General features: G+C 40.0%; 1 protein-coding gene across 2 annotated transcripts in view; it reads right to left on the bottom strand.

Moving 5' to 3' along the window:
- Positions 1–24528, bottom strand: part of RELN (reelin) — a 468214-nt gene that overhangs the window by 260738 nt on the left and 182948 nt on the right. For both annotated transcript variants that reach the window (XM_048836399.2, XM_048836401.2), the window contains exons 4-6: positions 14869–14939; positions 2302–2334; positions 5–83 (exon numbers count right to left, since the gene is read on the bottom strand). In XM_048836399.2, coding sequence (XP_048692356.2) covers positions 5–83; positions 2302–2334; positions 14869–14939 — 183 coding nt within the window. The remainder of the gene's footprint in view (positions 1–4; positions 84–2301; positions 2335–14868; positions 14940–24528) is intronic.

Here is a 24528-nt window from a genome sequence, read left to right as displayed (position 1 = left end):
TTACCACATACTGGGATTCAATTCTAGCTGATGATAAGAGTCAAAGTCATCTCGTAGGATAATGCTGTCACTATGCATTTCAGCTAAAAAAAAAAATAAAGCACTGTCGGAAAGAATTCCAGTGTAATGGTCCATTTTGCTAACCAATCCTGACAATGTGTTGCCTTACCTAGAGCAAAAGTATTTCAAAACTGTAATGTAAAAACAACAAACCTAACAAAGCAAACATCAGCTTTAAGCACATAAGTATTGTAATGCAAGGTTTTCTGGGGAAAAGTTTCTTATGGTACTGGTCTGGTCTCAATTCATTCACTCTGGATGTAACATAAACAAACAGATTTCATAGGATTCAAAACAAATGTTTTAAGGGACTGTGCTACAAACTCCCCTTCACATTGATTCTTGTTTCTAAATAGAGTTGGAAAAATTCCTGCACTGACAGAGAGATGGACTAGATGATCTAACAGGTGTTTTACATCTCTAATGTCCATGGACTTGACTCTGGTAGCTTACATCAGAGTAAGTAAGATCAGAATCAGAACCCATGATTCTTAGTCTCCTGTGACCATACTTAGGAGTATATTAATAGTTAGTAATGATAATTTTTTTTACATATTGCTCTATAAGCATCGAACACCATTTTTCCCCCTAGATTTGCTTTGTGGACCAAATACAGTATATTTCTGCCCAAATCAAACTTTCTGTGGTTTTCGGCCTTTATGTTTACCATTTCTCTTTGTCATTTTGGAAAAGTTATGCTGACATAAATGGACAAATACCCTTGATACCCTTAGGTCTGGTCTACACTGGTCTACGAGAATAGCGTAGCTGAAGTCGACGCATCTTAGATCGACTTAGAATCACTTACTTCACGTCCTCGCGGCACGGGATCGACGGCCGCCGACTCCGCTTCCGCCTCTCACCCTGCTGGAGTTCCGGAGTCGACAGCAGAGCAATCGGGGATCGATTTACCGCATCTACACTAGACGCGATAAATCGATCCCCAATAGATCGCTCACTACCCGCCGATCTGACCTTAGTCATGCTGAATAGTGTAGTACTCCACAAATAGTCTCACTGAAGTGAATGAGACCACAATGGAGTAAGGTACTACTCAGCGGGAGCAAGGATATCAGAATCTGGCCCAAACTGATAAACACATAATGGAAAAGCCTTTGGTGCATTCCCACATTTTAAACATTTTGGAAATGATAAGCCTGATCCTGACCTCACATGGTTTTACATCAGTATAACTCCAAACACTTCAGTGGTATTACTCCTGATTAACATTTGTGTAAATGAGATCATAATTAGACTCTGTGGACATATCCAAAAATATTTTTTTAAAGACAGCAACAAATAAGTCTGATCACTGGATAGTACTGAACATTGGGACACACAGCCTTATAGGCTCTCTTTTTTAAGCTCTATTTTAGGACTTGACAGCTGCTCTTTCAGTGCATTGTAGGCACTCCAGCACAGGTACATAAGGCAAAATGGACTGCAAACAATGGACCAGAACCTCAACTGTGTCCATATTCAGAGGTACCTACACCGAGTGACACCATCTCTGAACTGTGTTAAACAGAACACACAAAACTAGCCACAAAAAAATCTGTTATGATATTCAGTCAGATCAGGAATTCAACTAGAACACAGAATAACTGAATCTTTTTCTATTTGTTTTCATAGCACATAAAGCCAGACAGCGGCCTATTGCTCCTGTGCTGACATACAAGAGTAATAAGCAGGCTAATGTGCCCCTTAATCCCTTGTGCCAGTGTTTCATGCCACATGGATTGGAAGGAGTGGGAGTGGACGGAGTTTTGACTACCCCTCCCTCAATTTACCCAGCAACACAGTTAATGCAGCAGATCAGGAGTTGTACGATTCCTCCGTTATAGATCTTTTGTAGTTTGCTCCCTCCCTGAAGCAGCAAGAAGAACAGGTGCACAATCTTCCTATCGGGCTGCTCCAGGGATGGTGCATGAGAGCAGTATCTCTTACTACAGGCTAAATCACAAACTGATGTTCTAGCCTATAATTAGAGAGGAGAGTTATGAGACACTATGTATTCATGCTGTGAGAACTCAGAGCCAATAAGCAAGTGGGAATGAAAAAATCACGGTAAAAAGCAAACCAACCAGAACTAGTTTTAATTTGATCCCTTTTAAATAAGTCTCATATTTATTTGTATTTCCCCAAAGCAACAATTTCTATATGACTTTACAGGTTATTTATGTATAAAAAACTAGTAATTTAAAGTTTATGACAATAATAGTAAACACTTTTAGCACATACCTAGATGAGGATGCAATGAAGCTTCTGTCGGAGCTGTGGAAAATAAAGACACATAGTATGTGAATTTTGACTAAAATAGGAATTAAATACTGTATTAAAATTCTGTACAGTGTAAAATAACTTGTAATAGCATACATGTTATTAAGTCATTTATATAGAAGTTTTAATTTATGAAGAACATGGTATAATTAAATAATATGATAAAAACAAACATAGAAAATGATGGTAGAATTGTTCTCTACTTAAAAGAAAAGTCAATAACAATTACAAGCAGTTTCACTTGTAGACAGAGAGAGAACATTTTTAAAGTGGGGCCAGGAGACATAACTAAAAATAATTGGAAGATATTAATACTGGAAAAAATTAAGTTGAATATCAGCAAAAAAATCCTGAGATTGAGATCTGTTAGACTATGGAATAGTTGCCCAAGATAAGAAGCAAAAGAATGCACACTTGGGTCATTTAAATTGCACTATACAAAGAATTACAAAATAATATTATAAAGAAAATCTTGTGTTCCCAGGGGAATGGGCCAACTGACTTAGGCCCCAATTCAGCAAAACACGTAATCATTTGTTTAAGTAAGTGCTTAAGTGCCTTGCAGAATTAGGTCTTCGATAGGCCTTTTCCATCTGTGATTTCCAGAATTCCATGATACAATAAAATATATGCAAAAATCCACTGCATGGTTGTTGCCTGTGTGAAATTTACAAATCTTATGAGATTTTGATCTTTTACTAACACCCGTAATGATAATCCGAAACTAAACCAGAGAAGATTCTGAATTTGTTCCTCCTACCACAGAGACAGGCTGGGCAGCCGACTCTGAGCAATCTTATGCAGAAAGCATGTAGAAAACTCCTTGCAGAGAGGAAGAGCTTGACTCTTACTAGATAGGAACATCCTGAATTAACCAAGTTGTTCACCACATGGAAAAATTTTGTGGATTGTGACTTTGCTGATACAATGATAGAGGAAAATCAATCTTTCTTCATTTGCTGTACAGACATGGTATAGGTTTAAAAAAACAATTTATGCTATAAATAGTCAGACTCAGAACAAGACTTCTGTCACTGACATTGTAGCCATTTTCTTTTCCACATTACTAGATGCAGATCATCAGTAGATCATAGAGACCTGTGAGGACAGAGCTGGGGAAGAGGATGTTTAGAAGCCACTGTATTGCTGGTCATTGACACAAGATTATGATAATGTAGGCCACTGATGTAGCGATCAATTGGCTGAGCAGGATTTCTTCCCAGTATCATCTGAATTTAAACAGGTCATTAGCTATTGAGAGCAAACCAATAAAATAGTTTCTGTGCTCCAAGTAGAGAGATATATCCTGAACTGAAATGAAGCTAGGAGGCCTAATTCTAATTCACTCTTAGGCTATGTCTACACTGCAAAGTGAAGGTGTGCTTTTAACATGGGTAGGCATACCCATGTTAACTTTAATCTAGCTAGCATGGGTAATAACAACAGTGTGGATGTGGTGGTACAGGCTTTGGCACGAGCTAAAAACTAGACTAACAAGCCCTCCAGGGACCCTTTGCAGTGTAGACATTCTCTAAAGCTCCTGTTAACGAGCCTTACTGTAAATGAGAATGCAGCTCATGATGTTTTGAAAAATGTTGTATTAAAAAAAAAACAACCTGATGCTATCTTAAATTACTATGTAAATAGTAAATAGGCAGCCTAGGGCTCAGTGCTGCAACCCCCAGGCTACATCTACACTTGAAGCAGGGAGCGTGATTCCCAGCTCAGATGCCCATATCTGTGCAATCTCTCATCAAGTTAGTGTCTAAAAATAGTAATGTAGTCAAGGTAGCATGGACAGCGGTGAGTGGTGTCATGGGCTAGTTGACCGAGTCCCATTGGTACATACTCAGGGCAGCTAGCCCATGTTACTGCTTGCTGGTGCCTGCGTTACCTGTAGCTACATTACTGTTCTTGACAGGTTTCAGAGCAGCAGCTGTGTTAGTCTGTATTTGCAAAAAGAAAAGGAGTACTTGTTAGTCTCTAAGGTGCCACAAGTACACCTTTTCTTATTACTGTTCTTAGCGCACTAGCTCAATGAGAGCTATCACAAGTATGTCTACTCGAACTGGGAATCATACCCCAAGCTCCAAGTGTAGACATAGCCTTAAACGCATAAATCCCATTGACTTCGGTGTGTCTCTTTGTGTGTGGACAAGGAATTCAGGATTAGGTTCCTAAGAGGCTCAATAAAATAAAAGCACAAGCTTTTCAATTATGTACACAACATACTGCAAAACAAATCTAGTTGTAACAATGGACTGCCCATCAAACCAAACTGATGATAATTATGCATATTGATATTAGCACAACTAATTATTAATTTGAAAAACAAAATGTGGAGTTAGACAAACACTAAATGTAGAACAAAATACTTTTCTGACAAATAAACATTGTTGAGGGCGACTACATTCCCAAATCTCTACTGTATCCAAATGCTGATATATTTTTGCCTCAGATATCCCTTCACCTAATTTGTCATTCAAATTCCTCAGCTAAAGATGACAAATTATACAAGGGCTATGAACTTACCATTTAATGAGTGATGAACCTAGACTTTCATCTCCCCAGGAATAATTTCTTTATTATATTTTATATTTTATTGCAATACAGCACTGTTTTGACCTTCAGGTATTATAATTAAGGTCCCAAAGTGTTATAAATTTGGAGCATAACACAAAATTGATTGTAGTGGTTTTCTAACTATTCTCAAATCTTCCCTTTTTATCAGTCCTAAGGATTACTTATTTTAAAGCAACGTAAATTATACGCAGGCCAATACTGCACAGCTGAGAGGCAAATTAAGTCTACTCAAGTTATTGCACTAAAGTTAAACAAAATAGCATATGCTCCAAAACAAAGTAATAATATAGAACCATGAAAAATGCCTACTTATTTTTTAAAAGTATTATAAACTATAAAAAAACTTGACAAATGAGAGGGGGAAAAGAGTATTTTAATATTTATTTAAAATTGTGATTCTCAATTAACAAATTCCCCTCAGACACACATGTGGATAGCTTGAAATGTATATGGCATATGTGTGTGGATTAAAAATGCATATGGCTTCGATGGAGATGACATTCTCTTTTTTAAAAACTATGTAAATGAGTTGATTATACGTTATTTAAATAGCAATTAATATAAATAATAAATACTTATAGTGCATAGACAGTGCTTTACCACACATGAATTGTGCCATGCAAAGAATAGTCATTGCCCAACGGTGCTCAGGCACGAGCAGGTACAATACAGAACAATACAAGGAAACTGAGGAGACTTGCCATACAATGACTGGTAATCTTTTCCAAGTGTAGGGGGCAGCATTGCAGAAGGCACATAGTAAGGAGAGATCGAAGGAGAGAAAGGAAGCTGTGCTGGAATCATGAGCAACAGGAAAGGAAAAAATAGGAGTGGTGGAGCCAATTAAGTCAAATATATAAGAGAGGACAGAATTACAGAGTCCTTTGAATTAACAGTTTGAATTTTACGTGGACAACGAGTGGAAAGACACAAGTAAAGGGAAGATGTTATTACATCATCAGGAAAGGAAGCAGTGTTTTGGATGAACAGGAGAGGAGAGAAATGGGAAAGGGGAGATAAGATAGTGAGAAACTGCAGTAGCTGACATGTTAGCTAAATAAAAGTCAGCACTACCCAGAACTGAACTGCTAACATAACACAAATTAAATGTGACTATGTCCCATCAATGCCAGTGCAGACTAGAGACATCTGAAAGTGGGTAGGCAAAAATGACATATACAGAAGGGTTCAGAGCCTGTCTACAGCAGTAAATAAACATCATAGTGTATATAACTCAAAACAGGCTAGGCAAAGCCTACCATAAGGAGCCGCCCATAATCCTCGCTTTTACAAGCAAAATCCTTAATAAACTAATTGACTTTGTGCTGAGCTCTAATAGCTAACAAATTTGGGCTCTGTTAGACCAACAGGGGAAGTGAGTTACTGGGTGATCAGCTCTCCTCGGAAAAAGTCTTGCCCAGAATTTCAAATCCAGGGACTGTTGGCTGCAGCACATCAGTTCCTCACAAAGGGGCATATGAATAGATGCTCATGGTATGTTGTGAAGAATATGTAAGATACTAGTCTCCCTCTTTTTTTCTCTAGCAGATTGCAGCCAATACTTTCTATTTACTATAAACAACTATTGAAACACTGAGGTTGAACCTTTCTCTCCAGAGTATGTTGCCGTAGGATTGCTTTACTCACATGGACACACAAGTCAAGGAACTCTGTGTCGTTTCTGAACTCAAGCCCTCTGCGTAGTTTTATAAAATACTATCGTGGTCAAGCCTCGGAGCCTATATTCTGTTTTTAATTTGTTGTTCAAAGTATGCCTAGAAAAGTCTCCAATTTATGTTTCAACGCATGAAAAAATCAGCCTATCAAGCCCATGTTGCATAAATATTGTAGAAAGTGACTGGAAGAAAATAGAGAAATGAGAATTTGGGCTGAATCTCAGGATAAACTTCCCTGCAGTGATATCTGTAAGACTGTGGAGTAGTCTCCTTAAGGAATTAGTGGAAACCCCATAACGTGTGACATTTAACACTAGACCGGACAAGCGCTAGAAATTATGCATCAAAGGGACAATTCTGCACTGGCAGGGAATAATCTGTTTCCATCTCTAATTTCTATGGTCCTATGAATACGGCTGCGAGTTTGTCATGCAGGTCACGGAAATCACTCCATTCCATGACTTTCTGTGATCACTGTGACTTCTGCAGTGGCTGGTGTGGCTGGCCCAGGGGCCACCTGAGCAGCTCAGGCAGTTTCCCCCCTTACCCAGCAGCAGCAGGAGTTTGGGTGGGGGGCTCAGGGCTGGGGGTTGGGGCGTGGGAAGGAGTGAGGGCTCTGAGTGGCGCTTACCTCAGCGGGCTCCCTGGAAGCAGCTACATCCCTTGGCTCCTTGGTGGAGGTGCAGCCAGGGGGTTCTGCATGCTGCCTCCACCTGCAGGCACTGTCCCTGCAACTCCCATTGATTGCAGTTCCTGGCCAATGGGAGCTGCAGAGCTGGCACTTGGGGTGGAGGCAGCGCACAGAGCTGCCTGGCTGCGCCTCCGCCTAGGAGCTTAGGGATGTCAACACTTCCGGGGAGGCTCGGACTCTGGTAGGGAGCCTGCCAGCCCCGCCAACCTCCATTCCCCCCCAGAACCTGCTGCATCCCCTGGGCTGCCCCCCCCCAAGCACCCACGGGCCACCTCCCTACCTCAAAATTTAATCAGGAGTATATAGTACAAGTCATTGACAGATCATAGGCTGTGAATTTTTGTTTACTGCCTGTGACCTGTCCATGACTTTTACTAAAAAATACCCCTGACTAAAATATAGCCTTACCTATGACACTTCTCTAGTTAGCTGAAACTACATTAGCCACCCCTCTAACCACTGATACTCTCCTTATTCCAGAGTACTATACTATTAGCTATCTTTACCAAAAGCTTTACTATTTCTATTCTATCCTACCCCCTCTAGAGCTATGTAATGTAATTCAGCAGGTCTGATGCTTTGCCAGCGTGATTTTGCTTCAGTAAGTGTTTATTAATGTATTAGTTTTACTCCACCCTAATCAAGGAAACATGTGAACCAATCTTCTCTCCCACTTCTTTTGGCTACTAAAGTGAACCATTAATGTAAGTCTTCAAGGATAAGAACCTCATTTATCACTAACTTTCTTACTTGTCCCAATGTGAACCTACAATCACCTTACTTTTCTGTCTTTTTGCTTATATATTATTCATTTTCTTATTGATTATATTATATGATTTAGTTTTCTTGATATACATTCATTTGTTTCTTTATGCATGTGTTGACATTTACACTTCTTTGAATTTTGGCAATAAATTTGTATATCTCCATTCTTCTTCTTCAAGCTTTAATAAGACTCAAACACTAAAGCTTACATTGGTTCACACAGATCATTCTGTATTCTTAAAATATGTATTATAAGCTGAAACACACATACAATTAATAAATGACTACCCTAAATTTCTTCTGTGTTCTTTCCTTATGGTATCATATTTCCCCTTATTTTCAGTGTGTATTTTGTTTAATGTCAGTGGAGAACTTCCCTTAATACTTTTTTATTCTTCAAACTTTTTTTAAAAAAAACCTAACAAATAAAGAAAGAGTCTGTTCTCTCTCTTCATTGCACAAACATAAATCCCTATTAAATATATTAGGATTACCAATGCTTATTCAAGGAGAACAGACATAATGATTACTGTTTCTCAGATATTCTCCGCTACTTTTTTGTCTTCCTTTATATCCTCTGTTCTATTAAGTACCAAGTCAAGTAACATGTCTGCTGAATTTACTTTTTAAAAAGCAGTCCTGTAGCAAATCCACAAAATTGCCCTATGGTCTTATTTCTCTCTGCTTAATGTACTATAGCTTATGTCTAAATAATTTTGTTGCATTACTTTCATTATAGCCCTTTAACATAGTAATATTTTGGGACAGAAGGGGGACATGAAACGCATTTAGATCCATTTGCCAATCTGTCCCACAAGTATATCGAAGGGCTGGTCTACACTAACACTGTAAGTCGATCTAAGTTATGCTACTTCAGTTACGTAAGTTAAGTAACTTAAGTCAATGTAACTTAAGTCGACTCACAGCAGTGTGTACACCATGCTATGCCAACGGGAGACACTCATTAATGATCTGGAGGATGGCGTGGATTGCACCCTCAGCAAGTCTGCAGATGACACTAAACTGGGGGGAGAGGTAGATACGCTGGAGGGTAGGGATAGGGTCCAGAGTGACCTAGACAAATTAGAGGATTGGGCCAAAAGAAATCTGATGAGGTTCAACAAGGACAAGTGTAGAGTCCTGCACTTAGGATGGAAGAATCCCATGCACTGCTACAGACTACGGACCGAGTGGCTAGACAGCAGTTCTGCAGAAAAGGACCAAGGGGTTACAGTGGACAAGAAGCTGGATATGAGTCAGCAGTGTGCCCTTGTTGCCAAGAAGGCCAATGGCATTTTGGGATGTATAAGTAGAGGCACTGCCAGCAGATCGAGGGACGTGATCGTTCCCCTCTATTCAACATTGGTGAGGCCTCCTCTGGAGTACTGTGTCCAGTTTTGGGCCCCACACTACAAGAAGGATGTGGAAAAACTGGAAAGAGTCCAGCAGAGAGCAACAAAAATGATTAGGGGGCTGGAACACATGACTTATGAGGAGAGGCTGAGGGAACTGGGATTATTTAGTCTGCAGAAGAGAAGAATGAGGGGGGATTTGATAGCTGCTTTCAACTACCTGAAAGGGGTTCCAAAGAGGATGGATCTAGGCTGTTCTCAGCGGTAGCAGATGACAGAACGAGGAGTACTGGTCTCAAGTTGCAGTGGGGGAGGTTTAGGTTGGATATTAGGAAAAACTTTTTCACTAGGAGGGTGGTGAAACATGGGAATGGGTTACCTAGGGAGGTGGTGGAATCTCCTTCCTTAGAACTTTTTAAGGTCAGGCTTGACAAAGCCCTGGCTGGGATGATTTAGTTGGGGATTAGTCCTGCTTTGAGCAGGGGGTTGGACTAGATGACCTCCTGAGGTCCCTTCCAACCCTGATATTCTATGATCCTATGACATAGCTTCTGCCTCTCAAAGAGGTGGAGTACAGACATTTATGGGAGAGTGCTCTTCCATTGACTTAGCATGTCTTCACCAGACCCGCTAAATTGACACCTCTGCATCGATTGCAGCAGTGCCGATTTAGCAGTAGTGCAGACATGGCCTTATTAATACATAAATATATATTTTAAAAACATACTGACATACTGTATTTACAGTTGCAGTTATAATACTATGGGATGGATTGAAAGAATAAAGGAAGAATTCAAACTGCCCATAGAAGAAAATGAAAACAAAGCTATCACTGTCCTTTGCAGAGACAGTGAAAAATGGCAGAAAGGGGAGGGGGTTGGGGAGAGAAGCAGTGAGTGCTAAACCATGCTAACCAATTCCTAAGGAGATTTTACTGGTTAAGAAAACAGTTGTTGAGGAAATAAACAAAACTGGGAGGGGTCTGAGTGAGGATAGAGAAAGCAAATGAAATGGCTGCAAACAGGAGGTAAGAGCCAGCATGGAGACATTCAGCTTCATACCATGGTTGGGCTCCAGAGACAACAAACTCAATAAGGAAGAAATGGTTGAAGAAACTCTAGGAGAAAGACAGAGAGAAACTTTCAGGAAAATAACCCAAGTGTATGTTCTTCTGCCTCTTCTCTTGGGAAACTGCTCCACAGTCTCTAACAGCTCTCAATCTCAGGAAGATTTTGCTGAGATTCAACCTATTTTTTTCCTGTGTTAATATCATCCAATTATTTGTAGTTACATTTTCTGGACCCACACTAAAAATGTTCTCTCTCTGTCTACAAGTGAAGCTAGTAATTTTTTCAGGGAAGTTTTCCAAATGACTCCATGATTGCCACATACTGTTAAGAAAAAGTGCACACAAAGAATTTAACTGGAAGAGCCACGGTTGAGGGAGACATGCTGCTTCATAGAGTTATAAATACTAAACCTAGAAGGGACCATTGTGAACTATTCTGACCTCCTGTATAACAGGTGTGATGGAGTGCCCAAATCCCTCACTGGAGAGGAAGGGGATAAGGAGCTACTCTAGTCCCGACCAATTCCACCCCACCACACCAGCAATGCATGCAGGAGAAGCTTAAAGGAGGAGTAGAGTAGCTCACTTGCAGGCAGCAAGTGAAGGTGAGCAGATCTACACCCTGAAGCTTTGCAAAAGGAGCAGTGTGACAGGCCCAGCTGCTGGGGTCCCTGACTACTGATGCTCTACCCAACTTGCTGAGGGAAAAGGACTCTGAATATTTGCTAGGCTGGAGACTTCTTTGATTTATTTTGTTTACATGTCGTTAATTTTCTCTCTTGTGTGGGAAGGCTGGTAGGAAGTGATCCAGGGAGGCAGTCACATAGCACTCCAGGGTTCAGGACTCAGCTGCCTATTTTGGGGCCCTGGATTGGAACCCGGTGGAGAGGTGGGACTGGGTTCCCCTACCCACCCACTGATGAGGCTGGAGGCAAAAAGCTTATCCCTGATACTAGAATCTCAGGACTAGGAAGTCCCCATATCCCAGAGAATCTTGACTCTGAGACTTTGGCCAGGTGAAGCCTGAAGCCTCTTGCTGGACTGCAGAACTAACATTTGTTGGACTCTTTTCATAACCAGGAAGCGGTGGATACGACTTGTGGCCCAGTTGGAGGGCTGAGTCACAGAAGTGGACAGACCACTGCAGGGCAAGAGCGGCTATCAATGGGGGATGCTAAAGCAGAAAAGCATCTTTCACACTCTACCCGACCACTTGGCAGTGTCTGTGGGGAGTAGACCCCTTCATAACACCCCATAAAACTTCCCAGAAATAATTCCTGTTTCAATGCCAGCATATCTTTTAGAAAAACATCCAATCTTGCTTTAAAATTGCCAGTGATAGAGAATCCACCACAGCCCTGAGTCAATTGTTCCAATGGTTAATTACTTTTACTGTTGTAGAGCTATCAAGGTGGCAGGAAGTGTTTGGAAGAATGGAGCTCCAGGGCCGTGTGCGATACAAGACCAATGTGCAAGATTTGAGTTGATCAGTAAAAAGACCGTGTAAATGTAATGGGGAGAAAAAGCAGTGGGAGGGTTAACCTAGACATGATGGAAAACTCAATGGCTGTGAGGATATGAGGAGAGACTGGGATGAAGCAGAAAATGCCTTAAGCCATCTCAGGAATGCTGAAAAAAGGGTACTGATATCTGGCAACCATCTGGCAGCAGATGACAGAGTTTCAGATTTGAGAGGCGGAGGAACCAGCAGAGGTGCTGCAGCTTCAGATCTTTTATTCTGTGCACCTAACATACAACTCCCAGACTCAACTAACAGCTGACCCCTTTATTGCCATGAATTCAGAGGACTTTGAGCAGTATAACAACTGATCATTTTGTAAGGCACCACACACTTTTCAGATTATCATTAAGTCTCAGACTTCACACAAGATTGCAGCAATATAGAATGAAAGAAATAAAATTCCTTGCTAACAATATTACTGCGAAAGAATCCTGGGAAACCACTGTTAAAGTCAGTACACATTGGCATCTGTCCACTGCAGCTCCTCTGACCAAAGTCTCTGACAGCATAGACAAATCTCATTGTTTTGACCATATTCTCCTAGACTACCCTGCTGCTGCCAGTCATATGCTCTTTCTCAACAACTTGTCATTCCTTAGCTTTCATTATGCTGATCTCTCCTCGCTCTCCTACCTCTTCAGTCATTTCTTTAGCATCACTTTTAGTGGCTCCTCATTCCCTCTCCTACTCTTCATGTGGTTCTTGCAGGGCTTTGTCTTTGACTTGCTCTACATAGCATTGTCACTCTTTCTTTGAGGATCTCATCTGCTCACACAGCTTTGATTGCCATCCTTATGTTATTGGCTCTTCAAGTCTACCTTTCAACTCCTGACTGGTTTCCACCCATTGGTCACAGGGTAGTTAGTCCCCATGGATAGATTAAGCTCAGCTCCCCTAGACCACAGAAGGTGAGACCAATTCAGCTAATTAAGAGGGCTGGGCTACACCTGGGCCTATAAAGGCCTGCTAGTGGGGAGTTGAAGATTGACTTACATAAGCTGTGACCTGGGGAGGGAAAGCCACACCAGAGTGGAACTAGCTCCTATGGTGGGTCCTGGTAGCAAGGGGCTCAGGGAAGCAGCTTTTGGATGGTTGCTTCAAGGAGGATGCAGAGCTGATGGAGAGTAGGAAACTGCCAGGAGTAGGCGTGCCAGAGACCCCTGAGACTAAGGAATGAGTTAAGACAGTTTTCTGGTTTTTTGGCTAACTTCTGTTAAAGAAATAAACCTCCCGCAAAAGCCGGGGTGTGATGGCAAATGCTTTGGAGCTGGGGAGAAGCAAGACCCGGTGACACCATCCAATCTCATCTCTCAGCCCATGTCTCTGAGTCTTCACCTAGGAGTTGCACTGTCAGCGCAAACTTAACATATCCAGAACTGTACTCCAGTGCTACACTCTTGAAATTCCGTCACTGTTCACAGCAATACCATCTTCCCAGCCTCCTGCAAGTCCCCCTCTCTCTAGCCCTGCACATGAAGGCCATGTCTAGAACTTGTCAATTCTTCCCCACATTTCCAAAATCCAACCTTTCCTTTCTGTTCACATAGTGAAAACACTGATCCACGCTTTCACCATCTCCCATCTTGATCACTGTAATCTTTGTACAGCACCTAGCATAACAGGCTTCTGGATCATGACTAGGGCTCCTAGGTGTTACAATAATAACAATATTAACCATAAATTCTTTATGGCTTCTCCAACATCTCCAATCATGTTCTTCTAGTTCATTCAAAACACAGCTGCTAATACCATCTTCCCAGCTCATCATTCTGACAATCCTCTTTGAATCCCTCTAGTTGCTTCCCAATTTCCACCCCCCATCAAATTAAAGTTTCTTGTCCTCACCTTCAAGGCTCTACATAACTCTACCACTCACAACTCAGTTCTGTTTGTTTCATTCTCTTGATCAAATATTCAGCTGCATCTTCCTATAAAAAGCTGAACATAAAAACATTCCCAAACTCATCAAAAATATCTGCAGTTCTGTCTGATGCTTAAAGGGGCTTATCTTGTGGGATTTCCCCTCATTTATGAATCTGCATGATGCATCTCTGATTTTGGAATATTTCTTCTGGATTGACCACAGACCTACTTTTTGGCCAGTGTTCCACTGTCTCTTCTAGCATGGAAATGGGATTGTTGGCACTCTATGCATAAAACTCTGAGTCAGTGTAAATGCAGAAATTCCTTTGCTTTTCCACCATAAGTGTTGAATACCCACTTCAGCACCAAGTGTTTTAATGAAGGGTGTTCAGTGTAGTATGTCCTGTTTGTAGACATACTTTCGCAATATAAGATTTATTTTCAGATCATTCATCAAAAGGATTTATATGGTAAGCTGTAGCAACAATTTGATTTTTGAAGAAGTTAGTATACTTCAAACACTCCTGTTTTGCTTTAAAAATGATCAAATGTTGTAGATGACTAGCAGAAATCTGATGACCTACTTTTGCAAAATGGGAAAGCAGGTTCTCTACAAAATACCATCCAGATCAACGGTAAATGAAACTTTAGCTGTAGGCCTATTGCATTTTTTTACAGTTAATACATTCATAGTTATTCAACCTGTATTTCTGACAAAAAATAGAGGTTAGCATGTTTAAAAAGTTTCAGAGTATTTTAGAATATAATTTATTTTAATGTTTGTATGTTCCTTCTTGTTTAACAATTGGGACCTACATATGAAATCCCGATCACTCATTAGAGGGTGCAAATGTAAGAGGGCAACTGACTTGAGGATATAAAAAGATCCTAACTCCAGATTTTCTCTGATCAATAAAATAGCCTCGTTCCATGATAAATTAAACTGATATGAATAAAAATGTAGAAAGTACATTTGGCATTAAATTTTAAAATGCAGTAGTTCTCACCTCCCTGTTCACACAACTGCTGTGCTAAGGCATCCTTGAATATAACTTGGCCTCTGTGAGTAGCTGTAGCCCTGGAAATATAAAGAGACAACAATAAATAATGTGGCAAACTTATTTACATAAATGGACAGTCAAATGAAAGATGAGTTTCTGGTTTTTTTCTCTTCCTCAGTCCTGTTTTTGGAAGAATAACTTGTTTATTTTTATTTTGCTTTACTTAATTTTATTTACTTTACTTTGCTTTACCTGAACCAAAATGATTCATCTACTAGTAAAAAGACACCATGATATGCTATTCACCAGCACAGAACTCAGCAGAGGACATCAGATTTTAGGTCACCACCTGGATAAGACTAAGCATGTTACAAAATTGATGTGCTTTGCCTGAGAAAGGCTGTTGTGGAAGGTAAGAGGAACACAGGAGAGATGTTCACAAAGCAGCCCCTGTAAAATCCCTATCAGCTGATCCGGCGAGCAATAGTGATATTAGTTCTGGAGAAAGTGACATTTATTTGCACTACTCTTCAAAAGTAATGTATCTGCCAGAACAAAAAGGAATAAATGTAAAATTCAGTCTTTTGGATGCAGTGGGTTCACAAGGCAAAGCCCACCGAAAACTGCCATAGTACTGATGTCCATCAGTGAAAAAGCTCGTTCCTCAGGAGCTTTAATTTGCCTTTTGATCATGCATGTAAGTCCCATGACACTAACTAGAGTTACACATGCGTATCAAGCTTGTCATCTCAGTAGATATAATAGGAAAATGTCCATATAAGTTGCTGATATTAGGGATTTTATATCAGTGTTGCAAACCTGGGGCTACATCATGCTCTCATTGACTTTAATGGAAAAACTCTAGCTAATTTTGATAATGGGTTGAGAGGGCATGTCTACACTGCATCTGTGTTTGAACTTCCCAGCCTGGGTCCACAGACGTGCTAGTGGGGCTCCTGCTCGTGTGCTAAATATAGCTGTGTACACACTGGGGCTTGGGCTGGAACTCCAGCTCTCATCTGCAAGGACCAGTTTGCAGAATTGGGGCTATAATGTATAATTTTATTTGTTTTGAAAAATAATGTATAAAATGTACTTTTTCCACATAAAAGCAATACATATTGTATTTAGGACAAATGCATTTCATTCTCTCCAGCTTAGTTACAATGGCACGTTTATGAAGTGAACTGATCAACAGAATTTAAAAAACTAAATTTAATAATAGACTAAATTGTTTTCATCAAGTTTTGAAGAGGATTGGCCACAGTATTTGATCACTAAAAAGGCAAACTAGTTAGTAGTCATCAGTGTTTGATCATTAGGAAAACAGAGTAGCACCCTCAGTGTCTTTGTCTAGACCACCTGGGGAAAGAAAATCCTTGGCTCCTTTAAGGAATGCATCCTCCCTTCTCTCCTTATGGGCTGGAGGAAGGTAAGCGGGGAGCTATGTGGCTGATTCTGATTGGTTGGACAGAAGAGTGCAGCATAAACCTATTGGCTCCCAGGCACCAATTATAAACCCTTCCCCCTGCCCTACTGCACCATTCTGTGCTGGGAAGAAAAGCCCCTCCCCAGCATTTCTTCCCTTTGAATTAGAGCAGGGCTGAGTTTTCGGGCCTTGCTGTGGGCTTCCTGCTGGTTGGCTTTTGGGGACTGGGAAGGAGTGTTTCCTTCACTACCAAACTGGTCAAGCCGAGTACATTTTTTCATCTTCCTCTTAGCAGCCCAGGGAGCCAATGGGTAGCTTAGGTTGTAAAATTCATTTTGTCACAACTTGTCAGGTGCCCAATGCAGTTAATTGTTCAGTAGGGGGTCCAATTCCCTGATAAACCAGAACTGGAAGTGGATTAGGAGAAGGCATCACCTAAAGAAGGTGGGGAATGGGGTTGGGGCTCCTAATATCTGGTACAGTAAGGAGAAAACCCCCTTTTCCATCCCCTTTAGCCCTTAATGAGGGGAGAGCGGTGGGGTCCCAGCACTGGTACTAGGACCAGGCTAATGGGATGGGGGGCTGAGAGCAGCCCTTCACCAGGTGGAACAGACTACAAAAAGGGATGATCTGCACTGGATGAGAGTTATTGCTGGATAGTTCCCAGATGTGTTAATAAAGCTGCAGCTTAATGAAACCACATTCCTGATGTCTTGTCTGTCTTCCTGCAGTGTCTGGAACAATAAGTGTGAGCTGTACAACACATTTGTAAAATGCAAATGCAATGAAAAAATAAGTCCCAAGAAATCTTCACACTCTTTTAGGATTTCAAACACTTTTTACAGTTGTGTGAAATATGGCATAACTTATATAACATTTCTTTATTAGCACATGCTGTCTGTGTTATTGTGACCCAGTGGCCATATAGTATAAAAGAAAAGAAGGAGAAGAAGAGGAAGAAATACATTATTTTGGCACATGAAGACAGCAAAGAATTCTGAAAACTTTACAGACTCCTTTTAAAAAACTTGAGCTAAAATATAGCAAGCTTTCAAAATTCTTAAAGCACCATCTTGGGTACAGAACTCACACATTGTTTTTAAGTGCTCACAGTTCTGAGTTTATGAATATTCAGGGAGATTATTTATTATTTCTATTATATTTACACACTTACCCTCACAGTGAAAAACGGGTACATAGGTTAGAATAGTACCAAAAAAAAATATTCTCCAAATTGGAGAACATATGCTTTGCAATCCATAGGAGCAATTGGTCAGCCTTCTTGAAAGGGCTAGATATAGTGAATGTAGTCAATAGACGAAATACCAGAACATTCCAAAGCCAGTTGTTACTAGAAATCCAAAATAAAGATGTTTGACATGTGTATATATATATATATATAGTTATATATATATATATATAGTTATGTGTTGTACATGTGACAAAACCAGGCTCCTTGTGCTCCTGTGCACGCATAGGAAAATGCCACAACAGAAGTGGGGCAGACATTTTCCCTCTTGATTCTGTTCCTCAATCAAACCAACACATGGAGAGGCCTCTTCACAGACCCTCTAGAATGGAAATTGTCATGTTGGGGGTTGGGTGAAACCTCTGTGAAGCTGGTGGGCACAACAGCTGCCTTCATTCAGGATAAATTTAAAACATAATTCAACTCCTTTAAGGATCTGGTAATTGAAACAATAGGAGATGCCAGCCAAAACACAGGCACATGGCAAGGTTGGAGTAGGCGTTCAGCTATACAGTTTGAGGGATTTTTCCTGACATTTGAATGCAAACGCAGGAGGCTGGGTACTGGCAGTAGTGATGGATGCATATGAGTGTGAGACAGAGAGAAGCCGCTGACAGAGAAAACAGCAAGGAAGCCCAAGAGACTGCCAAAGGAAAACTAGTAGTATCTCCCTATGAAAAAGCTAAGAGACTTTTTGGGTAGCACATTGGCTAAATGAGTCTTGAAACTGTGAGCAAAGAAACTGTCTCCTATTGTTTGATTCTTACTGTGTTCAGGGAAACAGGACTTTATCTATATTCTTTGTAAATAAACAGGATTGCACCAAAGAAATACCTGACTCCATCATTTATTTCTTTCCTTAATGGAAACAACCCACAAGACCCTGAAAATTGGATAAGTGCACAGCTCAAAAGGGGTAACAGAACCACTCGGGAACATTCTGGGGTAGATTTTCAGAAAGCCTTTGAGAAGGTCCCACACCAAAGGCTATTAAGCAAAGTGAGCATTCATGGGATAAGAGGGAAGGTCCTCTCATGGATTGGTAACCTGTTAAAAGATAGGAAACAAAGGGCAGGAATAAATGGTCAGTTTTCAGAATGGAGAGAGATAAATAGTGGTGTCCCCCAAGGGTCTGTACTGGGTCCAGTCCTAGTCAACATATTCATAAATGATCTGAAAAAGGGGGTAAATAGTGAGATGACAAAATTTGCAGATGATACAAAACAACTCAAGATAGTTAAGTCTCAGGTATACGGTGAAGAGTTACAAAGGGATCTCACAAAACTGGCTGACTGGGTAACAAAATGGCAGATAAAACTCAATGTTGATAAATGCAAAGTAATGCATATTGGAAAACATAATCCTAACTATACATACAAATGAGACAATCTATATTAGCGGTTCCCATTCAAGAAAGAGATCTGGGAGTCATTGCGGATAGTTCTCTGAAAACGTCCACTCAATGTGCAGCAGCAATCAAAAAAGTGAACAGAATCTTGGGAACCATTAAGAAAGGGATAGATAAGACAGAAAATATCATATTGCCTCTATATAAATCTATCGTATGCCCACATCTTAAACACTGCATGCAGATGTGGTTGCCCCACCTCAAAAAAGATATATTGGAATTGGAAAAGGTTCAGAAAAGGCAACAAAAATTATTAGGGGTATGACGCATCTGCCATATGAGGAGAGATTAAAAAGATTGGGACTTTTCAGCTTTGAAAAGAGATGACTGAGTGGGAATCTGATAGATATCTAATAAATCATGACTGGGTGTGGAGAAAGTGAATAAGAAAATTTTATTTACCCTTTCACATAACACAAGAACCTGGGACACCCAGTGAATTTAATAGGCAGCACGTTTAAAACAAACAAAAGCAAGTACTTCTTCACACAACACACAGTCAATCTGTGGAACTTGTTGCCAGGGGATGCTGTGAAGGCTCTGGGTGTCCATAAGCCTCTGACTGCCAGATGCTGGGAGCTGGGCCGGCTCCAGGCACCAGCATTCCAAGCAGTCAGAAAGGGGCGTAAGAGTTTCCGCAGTGGTGGCAATTCGGGGTCAGCTTCTCCGTTCCGCTGTCCACGGTGGCAATTTGGCGGCAGCCTCTCTCTCTCCTGCTGTCCGCAGCAGTAATTCGGTGACAACAGGTTTTCTCACTGCTTGGGGCGGCAAAAACGGTAGAGACGGCCCTGGCTGGGAGTGAATCACAGAGTATGGATCACTTGATAATTCCCCTTTCTTGTTCATTCCCTACAAAGCATCTGGGATTGGCCACTGTCAGAAGACACAATACTGGGGTAGATTGGTCTGACCCAGTGTGGCCATTCTTCTGTTCTTCTGTTCCCTATTTATGCATCCCAAGATCACACTTGCTCTTTTGGCCACAGTGTCACACTGGGAGCTCATGTTCAGCTGATTATCCACCACGAACTCCGGCATTTTATCAAGAAGGTATAGGAGGGGGTTTCCAGAGTGTATGGTACTTTAACTGACCCTCAGCCAGCACAACAATTCCTCTAAGACTATGGCAAGTGGCATAATTTAGAGCAGCCCTTAGGTTGTTCTAAATTATGCCAGAGGCTGTTTTGGGCCCTGACTGGACCAGGACCAGGGTTGACTGATTTAAATCACCAAATGGAAAACCTTGATTTAAATAATTGATTTTAATCAACTTTTCTGTTTGTACTTTAGTTGTTTTCTAAAGAAAGGTGCATTCTCATTGGTTATAACCATTAAAACATGTTGACTTACAACAAAATAAAGCGTTTACACTAGATTTAGTACACCTTTTTGCTACCCAGGAGGGTAAAGTATAACTATATATATTTATTTGAGCAATTATAAGCTTAATATTTTCAGCTTCTCATTAATTGTACATTTTTAATATGTTGGAAAATGGTGAATGTTATATTGCTTATTTACTAGATAATTAACTTTTTGCTCATGATTTGTGTCAAACTGCATTAGGATGGTAACTGGAATTTAATTAAACACACAAAAAGCAGCATACGAAATTTATTTTTATTAAACTGAACAACCCTAAATATTTTGGATACAGAAATGTCTTTTATCAAAACATGATTTACATTTAAAACTATATGATTTATTAAAGGAACAAGAGGGATTAACCGTATTCAGTGAATTAAACTGATTAGTTTGGGTCAGCTAGGGAAAATTTTCAAATATGCCTAAGTAAAAGTGACTAGAGATTTACTTCCTATTCATCTAAGTGTCTCGAAAATGAGACAACAGTCTCCTAAGTTACTTAGGCTGTCCCTCAATTTTTAAAACTAGTAGATTTCATCCTTTCCCTCCATGTTTTTATTTATAGACTGGAAGAGAGAGAGACAACTTTTCCTCCTTTTTCAACTCCCAATTGATTTCTCATCTTTGAATGAATTAGTCCAAATGAAGAAAATATTCTTTCTGTGCCTGCAGAAGAGGCTACTGCTTTCAAAAGCTAGCTTAGCACTTCAACAAACTTTGGTTCCAGGTGCTTAGCTAGTGATTTCCACCAGTTCAGTGGCGTGACTTTCTTTAAATCATCATCACAAATGTACTGATTTAATAGTTCACCTCCAGCCCTGAAATTTATTATGGCTTGCATGACTGATGGGTAGCTATAAAATACCCATGTCATAGCACCATCTTCTTCAGCAGTTAGGCATCTTCCCTAATATTTCAAGTTGAGGATATCCACAGAAAATGAGGTGGAGTAAGTGCTTGACCCATCCACTTCTTTACTGCCCACAATTTAACCTTGTTGTTGAGCATTTCTTTCTTCAACATCTCTTGACGTTCCTTCCAAATTTCAACAGCATCAGCAACACAGTAGCAATCTTTCTGCAGTATGTCCAAGGCTTTAGAAATAGTTTTCAGTATATTCAGCATATTATCTACATTTCTCTTTAGTCTGATGTTGACTGCTTTATCATTTACATACATAGAAAGATATGATATGCAGCCCATAAGAATGGTGCAAAAATTAGTTTACTAACAAGTTGATCCAGATTGTTCAGACATGTCCACATCAATCATCATCAACATCATCGAAGTCATTGCCTTCTGAGAAGAATTTTTCACAATGCTGTTTCATTCTGACAACCAGGCTTTGCATCTCTTTGTTGCACTGTTAACATTTGGCACATGTTCCTTTTTTTACCCAGAGGTACACATATTTTTTTTAAAATATTCCCAAATAGAGTCTTTTTTTACAATCTGCACCCATGCTAGTATTTGTCTCCAGTTCACAGGTGCTGAAATCAACACTAGAGGCTGCACGCCCAAGAATTTTGTCTCTTCTTCCCACAGTGTCCTGCTTTAACACCAGTGTTGCTCCTTTCTGGTTGCACATTGCACTCCTTCTCCCTTGTTACAGAACTCCTTTGCCACACTCCCCACCTCATGCCATCTGGACCCCTAGTAAAACAAAAGAACTAACAGCAGCCCAAGATTTCTGCTTGTGTAAACCACATGCCTTTTGCACTGCAGTATGTTATTTGTTTAGAAATAGAGAGGGACTCAGATGAGAAATTAATGGATTTCTGTTTGTTTGTATCTCTGTGTACATGTGTAAAGAGAATAAGACCATTTACTTGAAGTGCCCAGAACCATCCAGAAACAATTGCTGATAGTTACTGGACAGATTAGTGTTTTTCCATGAGCTGAAAAAAAAGTTTCTATAGTGTGTGGAGTTATAAACATTCATAATTTGAGAACGAAGCCAATCAGAGTTCAGTAGGGAGAAGCTTTAAAAGAGGAGTATGATACTAGCCAAGTGGGCTCAGTGTATGACCCTGATGAGATACATGGTGGTGCCTCCTGGGGTCAGAGGCTGGGTCCCTACGTCTGTGGTGACTTTGACAGTCTCTTGCACCCAGTAACACAGCTGCTGGTTTCTCCACAGGATCAAACCACCTTTTGTGCCATATTTATAAAGCTTAACCTTAAAAGTTAGATATTTTTCCTCTGATTCTTTCTTTATATAGAAAAGCAGCCCCTTTAACTTAAAGCTTCTGATAGAGGCTCATGGAGTCAGCATTTTAATTTTTTTACTTAAATGTTTTAAGAGATTTTAATAAATTTAGGCCTTAATAGATTTGGTATTGAATTCGGATTTTATTTTAAACCAGTTTATTTTTTTTTAAACTATCTATAATTTACATAACAATCAAAAATCTCATTTAAATAAAAATCCAATTGTTTTCACTTTTTTTCAAAAAAATCATCGACTTTTTATCCACCCTGCCCAGGAACAAAAGAGTAGAATGATGGCTTAGAACTACCTTTCCCCACTCTTCTCCCTCAGCTACACCAAGCATAAATCCAGCACAGCTGAGGTCTGAGCCCCTAAATTTGGGGTTGTGCATTAGTCTAGGATTTAAAAAAAAGGTTAATAATGATTTAAATAATAGGCATTTAAATACTGAAGAATTTCAAAGAATTCAAGAATAATCTAAGGCCTCAATCCTACAACCACACACGAGTATCTTTATATGCATGAGTATCCCATCAGTGGTATGAACGTACAGATTTAGGGCACCATTCACTTGCAAAAAGTTACTAACACATGTTTGCAGGATTTGGGCCTTAAAGGGACATACAAGTATCATTTCTGCCTCCAAAGTAATGGAATTATCACATACCAGCACTACACAACAATTTGAAGCAGAAAACAAAGATGAATACCATATCTAACTGTGTATGTTTGTGACAAAAATGATAGGGTCCCAGATTTTTCATGTTTAAAATAAAAAAAAACCCACACATTTCTGAGAGATGTTCTAAATGAAATTGGCTCACTGAGAGTTGCCAAGTTACAACCTGTGCTGAATGGTAGATAAGAGAGAGAAGGAATACTTAGAACTTCATAATTAGGGCTAGTGGTATTTTGTGGGAGAAGGGGAGGTAATGGATTCTGTGATATTTCTGGCCATTGTCAGAGTAAAAAAGGCATGTGTGCAGAGCTGCTGCTCTTGTTGCTTTGGCAGAGGCTGAGGTAGGAAAACAGTTCTGAAGAATAAGCAGCAGTGTTTTTTTCCACATTCACATTTATGCATTGCTGCAGGGCTGAACCTGAAGGCACTGGGATACCACTGTTAAAAGGTTTTAAACTATTACTTACTTAAATTGTTCTAATCAGTTTCTACTTGAAGATAAACTTCAGGCATTTTAAATATCAGTTTGTGACTTTGGTCTCCCTCCCTCCCCCCATGACTGTGTCTTTTTCGTATGATTTATCATGAAAAACCATTGGTGCTAACATGCAGCTGAAATTGCAGAAGGAAATTTGGCAAGCAAAATGTAATTACCCCATATGGGAATTTAGTTAGGCAACTGGGATTAACCCCCTATTCATAAAGCTGTCTAAAAGATGAAAATGGATTTGGGTAGGCATTAAAGTGGTCTATAAATATTTGACAGCTGCAAACACCAAGTACCAAATTGTGACACCAAGAACCAGCTCACGCATGGGAACAGTCCCACTGAAGTCAGTGGGCCAAATTACAAATAAGATGTAAGATAGTGTGACTTAGACTCCCTTTCATTTACTTAGACTTCCTTACACATAAGTAGAGTGGGTCCAAGTAAATGTAAGAGTGAATATGAGTTACACCACTTTATATATCACTTCTGAATTTGTCTGAGTGGTATGACTCACTTGAGTAAAGTTACTATAATTTGAGCCCAGGGACAGAGAGATTTATTTGGTGTGATTCACAAAAGTATAACCTGGAGTAAATAAGAGGAAGTTGAGAAGGGGGAAATTTAGGCTGAATATCAAGAAAAACTTGATGGGAAGCGGTAAAAGCCCCTTTATTTGAGACATAAAACAAAATTAGACAAAATTCTAAAAATGGACTGTAGGGACCAATCCTACAATTCCAGAAAGGTTGACTGAATAACCTTATAGGTCTTTTTCAGCTCTAATCTCTATTTTTATAGGATATTCCTATGAAAGCAGCATAGGAATGTTCTTTT

This window comes from Caretta caretta, chromosome 1 (assembly GCF_965140235.1).
Source record: "Caretta caretta isolate rCarCar2 chromosome 1, rCarCar1.hap1, whole genome shotgun sequence".
Classification (NCBI taxonomy): Eukaryota; Metazoa; Chordata; order Testudines; family Cheloniidae; genus Caretta; species Caretta caretta.
The sequence above is the reverse complement of the archived record's forward strand: the minus strand, read 5'-3'. Positions and strand labels throughout refer to the sequence as shown.